The 7915-nt window shown below is 65.8% G+C and overlaps 1 protein-coding gene across 3 annotated transcripts; it reads left to right on the plus strand.

Moving 5' to 3' along the window:
- The first annotated feature begins 2108 nt into the window (after positions 1-2108).
- Positions 2109-7696, plus strand: LOC101914444 (rac GTPase-activating protein 1-like). Of its 3 annotated transcripts, XM_055812460.1 has the most exons (16): positions 2716-2908; positions 3031-3233; positions 3318-3454; positions 3599-3677; positions 3845-3898; positions 4516-4593; positions 4961-5075; positions 5353-5513; positions 5739-5900; positions 6035-6130; positions 6202-6403; positions 6477-6582; positions 6712-6844; positions 6923-7025; positions 7140-7254; positions 7334-7696. In XM_055812460.1, exons 1-16 carry the CDS (start codon positions 2824-2826, stop codon positions 7383-7385), a joined length of 1881 nt encoding a protein of 626 aa, XP_055668435.1. In that variant the 5' UTR covers positions 2716-2823; the 3' UTR covers positions 7386-7696. The 3 variants fall into 3 exon arrangements, with proteins under 3 accessions (XP_055668433.1, XP_055668434.1, XP_055668435.1); XM_055812458.1 differs by having other exon boundaries at positions 2109-3233; positions 4958-5075; XM_055812459.1 differs by having other exon boundaries at positions 2109-3233.
- Positions 7697-7915: the final 219 nt, after the last annotated feature.

A 7915-nucleotide genomic window follows, 5' to 3' on the forward strand; every position in this document is an offset into this window, starting at 1 on the left:
TTCCAGGTCAGCTCCTACCCCCTTGCCTCTCCCCATCCCTCCATGACCCCCATTGCCTGGGTATCCCTCGATCTAGGGCATCCCTCTCCCAGCAGAGCCCCCATCCCCAGGCATCCTGCAGGCTGGCACTGCGACAGATCCATCCGCCTGTGGGGTCCTGTCTGTCCAGGGAGACTGATTTCCTCCAGCACTGCTGCTGCCCTCTTATCTCGCCTCCCCAAGCTGCACACTTCGCTCCATGGCCCAGGCGAGCGGGAGTGATAGACCCCATCCTGCCCGGGCTGAGAGCTGGGCACGCAGGGCAGCTGGGCCTGATGCAGGCAGGCAGCTGTGGCCAGCACCTTCCCTGTGGGGCCCCAAGGGTTAAGTTGTCATGTATTCAGGGCCATGCGCTGGCCAGGAATTACACTTTTATCGGCACGCGGTGCTGCTGCCGCTTGAATTGGGACTGGGAACTCTATTTCCGAGCTCACCCAAATTATTCTCGAAGAGATAAAGCGCGGTGCAGAGCAGCGCCGGCGCTTCATTAACATTCCCCAGCCCATTCAGCTTTAAACGAAGATTGCCTGCCTCAGAAAATGATAAAATTGAACATGTGAAGCAGGGCATTATGTTCCATCAGCCGATATTATTTCCCACGCAGGGGCCGAGTGGAGACACAAACAGCTATTTATGCAATGCCTGGCCAAGCCAGGGTGGCTTGGGAGGGGGGAAGCAGCTGGGGGACACACACAGGGTGGTTGGCAAGTGCCCCCCTCCTGTCCCTGGGCGGGCATGGACCTGCCGGTACACTGCTGGGGCCACTATGCCCTCCTTGGAGCTCCCAGGTTTGTGCCCAGGGTGCAGGACCGATCTGGGGACCACAGATCTGCTCTGTGTTATATGGTGAGCGAAGGGGCGAAGGGGTGCGTGGGTCCCCTGGGGTGGCACCGGCTGTGCCCTGCAGGGCTGGGGCACCTCCATCTGCTGCCTTGCCCCGGGGATGCGTGTCGTCTGCTAGGGCTGAGCAAATGGGGTGTTGGCTCCATGTGCAGGATGGGGTCCCATCTCCCAGGGCTGGGTGCCAGGCAGGCAGGTGCTGGGGAGCACCCACAGCCAGGGAGCACCAGCAGGCAGGGAGGGCTGAGCAGGCAGCGGAGGGCTGAGCAGGCAGGGAGGGCTGAGCAGGCAGGGAGGGCTGAGCAGGCAGGCCCCCGGGGCTGCGATTGGATTTTGCTTGGCCATGCCGAGCCTATTGATCCAGCAGTAATTAAAGTCGCTCCAAAACCTGACTCATATTCAACCTTGGGAGGAAGGAGCTTCTCTGAGAAACACCCTCTGCTCCCCGTGCGGCACAGCATGGAGCTCAGCCCTGCTGGGGTGCTGCCAGCCTGTCCCAACCCCTGCCGGGCTCTGTCCCCAAGGGGCACCCTGCCTTGGGACTGGGGGAGGGGGGGCAGGGCAGCAGCACCTCATCAGAAAGCATCCCAGCCAGTATTCCCAGCACCACACAGCCCAGCAGTGGCCCTGATGAGGTTCAGCCTTTGGAGTGGGGTCTGTGCCACCTGGACCCTATAGCTCAGGATGAACCCAGGCTATTCTCACCAAGTGCCTCAGACACATCCCTGGGACGTGGGGGTTGCTCCCCCGCGCCCCTCACTTGTCACTGCCTGGGCCCTGTGAGGGACTGGCACGGGGAGAGGAGCCTGTTACACCCACAGCAGCCCCCGAGAGGTACCAGGGTGCTGGAGGGGGGGGACCTGCCGCCTCATGCCCACGGGGTGCAAAATCCCTTCTCCAGGTCGGAGGCAGCTGGGGAGGTGTGAAGGCAGGCAAGTGACCTGGGGGGTGGATGTGTGGGGGGGGTAGGTGGGGGTGTGGGGGTGCGTGCAGGGGCTTGCGTGCCCAGCCCTGCCGCCAGCCCCTCTGCTATTCTCGGTATTCGCAGCAGGTCGGGACAGGCAGCGGAGAGGGGGAGCTGCCGGAGCCCCCGCGGGAACGCAGGGCCCCCAGGGCCTGGGGCTGCAGCAGGGAGGGGGCCCGGGCCTGGGGGCTGCGCCGGGAAGCCCCTGGGTCGGGGAGCCCGGGGGGCACAGCAGCCTGGCAGCGGCCGGGCTTTGAAGCGGGGAGGTGGCTCCATCTGCAGGACACGGACCCAGCCGGGAGCCCCGGTGCGGAGGTTCCCCACCGCCCCCGCCCGCCGCCAGCCGCTTTGCATGCGGGGCGCAGCGGTGGGGGACAGCGGACAAGGACACCCGCTCCTCCGGCTCCCACCCACGCCGCTCCTGCGGAGCGGGGCTGGGGGCAGCGCTGTCGCAGCCAGCTCCCTGCCGTCCCCGCACCCCTGCACCACCCAGCGCACCCCACGCCCGGGCATCCCGCCCGAAGGCCCCGCACCCCTACAGCACCCTGCACCCGCTGCGCCTGCACCCCTCAAGTGCTCCCACCAGGTATCCCCGGTGCCTGGGCACCCCCTCCCCAAAGGTGACCCCCCCACCCTGCCCCGGGCTCTCGCCCTGAACCCCCGCAGCCAGCACTGCCGCCCCGCACCCGGGGCACCCCGCGCCCGAGGCTCCCGGAGGGCTCCCCCGCGCCGGCAACCGTCGGGGCGGCGGGTCGGGCTCCGGTGGCGGCTAGAGGCGGAGGCGGAGCCGGGACGGGCTCCACCCCGGCCCCCGGCCCACATAGGCCGGCCGGGAGGGCCCCTCGCCCCCGGAGCCTGCGCCGTCCCGGGTGCGCGCGGCGGGCCCCGGCGGCGGGCGTTGGGGGTGCCCGGGAGGGGTGGGAAGCGGGGGGACCGTCCCGCCTGGCTGCGGGGGTCCCATCCTGTCCCACGGCGGCGGGATGCTACGGCAGCGCTGCGGGCGGCTCCTGGCCCGGCTGGAGCGGGCGCTGCAGCTGCTGGAGCTCGGCGGCGGCGCGGAGGAAGGTGGGTGCGCGCAGCCTCTCGGCCCGGGCACCCCGAGCACCCCCGCAATGCTGCCCGTGGGGGCTGGGGGAGCGGGGGGCTGGCTCCCGGCCCGCCTGGCCACCCACTCGTGCTGTCCCCAGACTACATCCAGATTGCTCAGTGCTTCGAGGCGACGCGCCAGCGATGCTGCTGCTTGGAGCAGGACGGGCGGCGGGCCCGCGAGCAGCTGGCGCGGGTGGAGGCCGAGCGGGCGGCGCTGGAGGTGAAGCTCAAGCACGCCCGCAAGCAGGTGGAGGTGGAGATGAAGAAGCGGCACCGTGCGGAGGCTGAGCTGGAGAAGCAGGTCCGGGGGCTGGCTGCAGGGCTACCCGCTGGGGCTGGCTGCGGGGACCCCAACCTGCTCACTGCTGCCCTGTTTCGCTTGCAGGAGCGCAAACTTCAGCTGGTCTTTGAGATCCTGATGCGGGAGCCATGGGGCAGCGGGGTGCTGAGTGGGGAGCAGTGCTCTGTCCTCAGCACCCTGGCCGGCCGGTGCCTCGGGGTGGCCCTAGCACAGGGCAGGAGGTGAGTGGGGCGGGTGGTCCTCGGGCAGCCCTGGGCTCGGCTGTGCCCCGCTCTCCCTCAGCTCTGCCAGCAGCAGCTGTGTGAGCAGGTGCTGGCTGGGGCAGGGGTTGCCCCAGCTGGGCTGACCCCCAGCTTGCCCCCCAGGTCATCTGTAGTGGATGAGTCGTGCCAGTCCCTCCTGTCCCACTCGGACATCAGCTATGACTGCACTGAGGATGATGTGGTAAGGAGCGACCCTGCTGGGAGTTTTGCCCCATTTGTGTGTGTGTGGGGAAGCCCCTTTGCATGGCCATGGTTAGGGGTGGGCTGCCCTGGTCTGCCATCGGAGCCAGACAGATGCTGGGGATGCCCCTGGCCCTGCCAGCCCCCAGCCTCCCTGCTGCCTTTCAGGGTGTTGATATGACGGTGGTGCGGACCCTGAAGCGCAAAGCCCAGGAGAGGCAGGTATGAGGGAAATGCTGGGATGGGGCAGTCCTGGGTGCTGCGGTGGGGTCCCTGCCCCTCCATGGGTGAGGATCCCCTAGGTCCTCTCTGCTCTCCTGCACTGTGCCTGCGGGACCCTCTGCCCGCACAGGTCCCAGCATGCGGCCCAGGCTGGGGTGCTGGCCCTGGGTCACGCAGGGTTAGGATACCCAGATACTTCTCCATCTCAGCACAGGAGGTTGCAAGGAGCCTGGCAGGGGGTTTAATTTATTGATGCTGTGCTGGGAGCATAGTCTCTCAGCAAACCTTCCGCGATCAATAGAAACTCCATTACCCTCCACTGTGGCCTAGCTGGGCTCCTCAATAATTCATCCCCATGTGCAGGCATCCCACACCCTGCTCCACTCACATCTCTGCATTGCAGGCCTGGCCTCCCCCAGCCCTTGGGCTGACTCTGACCCAAGTGGGGAGCCTGGGTTCTCCATGGTGCCAGATGTGGGGCAGGCAATGCTGGGAGGCAGGGTGAGACTGGGACCTTTGGCGGAACTGAGACCGGTTGGCTTGGGCGCTCTGGGATGTGGGGCAGAGTCCAGGAGGAGGTCTCTGCCTACCCTTCACCCCATCTTCTTTGTTCCCAGCGTGTGTCCCTGGCCCCTCAGATTGGCCCTGTAGTGGTGGCAAAGCGGCACCGTTCTTCTGTGGCACCCCACAACACTGTGAGTAGAGACCCCAGCATACCTTGTGCAGGGATGCGGTGTATGGGCTACCCTGGTGTCAGAAGGCAATGCTGCAGCCTTCAGGCCTGCAGGTCTGTGGGTGCTGTGGGATCTGGAGATGCTCAGTTGTCTCCTCTGGGTGCCTGTGCTCTCCAGCCTGTATCACCCTGGTCCTGGTGGGGACAGCGTCCCTCTCTGTGCTGGACCGGTGGCCTGCAGCCTGTATCCCCCCATACCCATGGTGACAGCATCCCAGGCTGTGCAGGACCTCAGGGACAGGGAGCGGGCAGAGCAGAGCTTGTGGGAAGATGTTGAAGCACCATGGGACTGTAGCCAGGCATGTTCTTACTGCCCCCCATTTCAGCAGGTGAGTGTACCCCCCGTGCCCCCTCCTGCCGAGGTCCCTGCTGACAGCCTCCTGCCTGCTGCTCCGCTGCCATGCCGCCGCTCTCGCCAGGGACATCGTGTCTCCACACATGCAGGTCATGGGAAGGGCTGAGGAGGGGGCTTGTGGATGGTGTGGTGGTGTGGGACCAGCCTTGTGCTGCCATCGTCGCCGGGGAGGGAGGGGATCTGCTGGGGGATGCTTGTCCCCACCGTGGGGGTACTAGGGTCCTCTGGACATGCCAAATGCCATTGTCCCAGCCTAGCTGGGATGCCACAGGGCTCCCTGCGGGGTGGGAAGCCTTCCCATGTCCCAGCCAGTAGCTGGGCCAGTTTGCCTTTCAGGGTCCCCTTGACTGCCTCCTCTCTCTGCAGAGCTGACCACTGTGTGGGACACCAGCAAGGATCCGGGCTGCCGTGCCCTGGGGCGGGAGAGCCATGCCAAAGGCAGCTCTGTGGGACAGCCAGTGCCAGCCTCGTTCCCCTTACCTCCACAGGGCCTCCCGCCACCCCAGCACCAATTCACCTCCAAAACGGTGTGTGTCCCAGCGTGTCTCCCTCCTTTTAGCTGCTATGGAAAAAGGAGCTGGGCAGAGGGAGTTGTTCTGGCGTGGGGGTGGAGGGGCGCAAAGCTCTCCTTCATCCCCTTCACCCCAGCTCTGCCTGCATGGGGGATGGATGGAGGCAGTGGGGGCTGGTTTGGGGGAGGTGGAGTGGTATCTGCAAGAAAGGGGGCTCCTGACCCTGCTCGCCCTCTCCAGGTGATCCGTCCGGAGCCATGTGGTGTCTGTGGCTCCCGTATCCGCTTTGGTAGGGCTGTCATCAAGTGCCGCCAGTGCCAGCTGCTGCTGCACCCCAAGTGCCGGGAGCAGTGCCCCATCGCCTGCATGCCCCAGCCTTACCGCCACGCCTGGCCCTGTGAGGTGAGTGGGACACAGTGGTGCTTGGGGGCTGCTCCGTGTCCCTGTAGGGCTGCTGGGCTGTCAGCTGGATTGCTGGGGCTCTGCCCGCAGGGCTGGGCAGCGGGCACAGACCAGGTCACTGTTGTCCTCCCCAGGGTGTGCTGGCAGACTTTGCCCCCCTGACACCACCCCTGGTGCCCACGCTGGTGGTGCAGTGTGTGACTGAGGTGGAGACGCGAGGCTTGACAGAGGTAGGCCCAGGGCAGTGGGGGCAGTGATGGCAGGGTCCCTCCAGGACTAAGCCCCTCTTCCTGTGCCCCAGACAGGGCTGTACCGGGTGCCAGGCGCAGAGCAGCAGGTGCGGGAGTGGAAGCGGAGGCTGCTGCGAGCTGGGGGCACGCTGCCTGCCCTCAGCAGCGTGGCTGACATCCACGTGGTATGCGGGGTGCTCAAGGACTTTCTGCGGGGGCTCAAGGAGCCACTGGTCACCTTCAGCCTCCATCCTGCCTTCCTTCAGGCTGCTGGTGAGCAGGGGTCCTGAGGTGGGGGGGGAAGGGGCTGCTCCTCCCCTAACACAGCTCCCTGGTGCTACCACAGACATCCCGGATGATGCTGCCTGTGGCACAGCCCTGCGCCACGTGGTGAGCAAGCTGCCCCCAGCCAACAGGGACACCCTGGCTTTCCTCATGCTGCACCTGCTCAGGTGAGGAGCTCATCCTAGCATGGGGTCTGTCCCCATCTCCTGGCGCTCTGCCCCTTGCCCGGGCTCTGTGCCCCAGAGCAGGGAAGGTGGGCTGAAAGGCCCCTTGGCTCACATTGTCCCACCTCGCAGGGTGTCACACAGCCCTGACTGCAAGATGGACGTGCTCAACCTGTCCCGTGTGTTTGGTCCCACACTGGTGGGACATGGCTCAGCCAACCCCACACCACTCGCCATCATGGAGGACACACCGCGGCAGTGCAAGGTGAGGGGGTCACAGAGGCATGGGGTGTGTACCCCGAGTGCTGCCAGCAATCCCCATCCTCCATCCCTCCCTGCCCAGGTGGTGGCTCGGCTCCTCGCTCTACCACCCGACTTCTGGAGAGGCTTTGTGGGGATGGAGAAGGAGAACCCTGTGCAGACGCTAGTGCCGGGGGACGATCGTGGTGAGGCACAGGAACCTTGACCCCTCCCTGCCCTTGCCCTGTGGCTGCTGAAGGGTCCTGGGTGCCTGCAGCTGGGCTGGGGTGTGATAGCCAGCCCATCACTCTGTCCTGCAGAGCCATTCTGCCCCACCACTGCCTCTGAGCCCAAGCCAGGCCAGCTGAGCCCAGCCAGCACCTGCTGCCTCCCTGGCACCCTACGGAGCTGCATGGGCACGGCCGTCCAGCCCCAGTGAGTGCTGCTGGGGGGGGGGGGGGGGGGGGCAGGGGAGCTTGCTTTGCACCCCTGACTCATCTCTCTCCCCACGCAGGCAGGGGCCAGCCCCGAAGAAGGTGGGCCGGTTCTTCCCTTCTCTGGTGTAGCCTGCAGCAGTGGCTCCCTGGGGGCGTGGAGCTGGCACCAGAGGAGCGAAGCCTGCAGGACCAGGTAGCTAGCTGCCTGTGGACTGGTGGTGCTGAGCTCCAGGCCCTGCTTTGCTTCCCCAGTGATGGTGGAGCAGGGCTGTCTCTGCCCAGCCGCCGCAGTGGCGACACTGCATTGTACTTACAGCCTGGTTTGTATTAAATGTTTGCAGTAAACCAAGCCTGGCTGTGGCTGCTGTCTGTCCCCCCCTCCTGCTGCCAGGTGCCAGGTTTTGGGGCTCACTGGCATGATGAAGCCTGGCTGGGCAGCAGTCAAGAGCTGTACTGACAGCAAGGTGAGCAGTACTTTCCCAAATCCCCTGCTTTTGCTGGGCAGAGAGGGGGAGGGCAAAGCAGAGCCCCCCGCCCCCAGCCCTAGCTGAAGTCCTCCTCTCCCTGCCCTGGAGCCAGCATTCGGGAGGCCCCTCTTTCAGCCCAGATGTTGGCCTCAACTAATCAGAGCTGCTGCTGCTCAGGGCAGAACAACCTTA

The sequence above is a fragment of the Falco peregrinus genome, chromosome 8 (assembly GCF_023634155.1).
Source record: "Falco peregrinus isolate bFalPer1 chromosome 8, bFalPer1.pri, whole genome shotgun sequence".
Taxonomy (NCBI): Eukaryota; Metazoa; Chordata; class Aves; order Falconiformes; family Falconidae; genus Falco; species Falco peregrinus.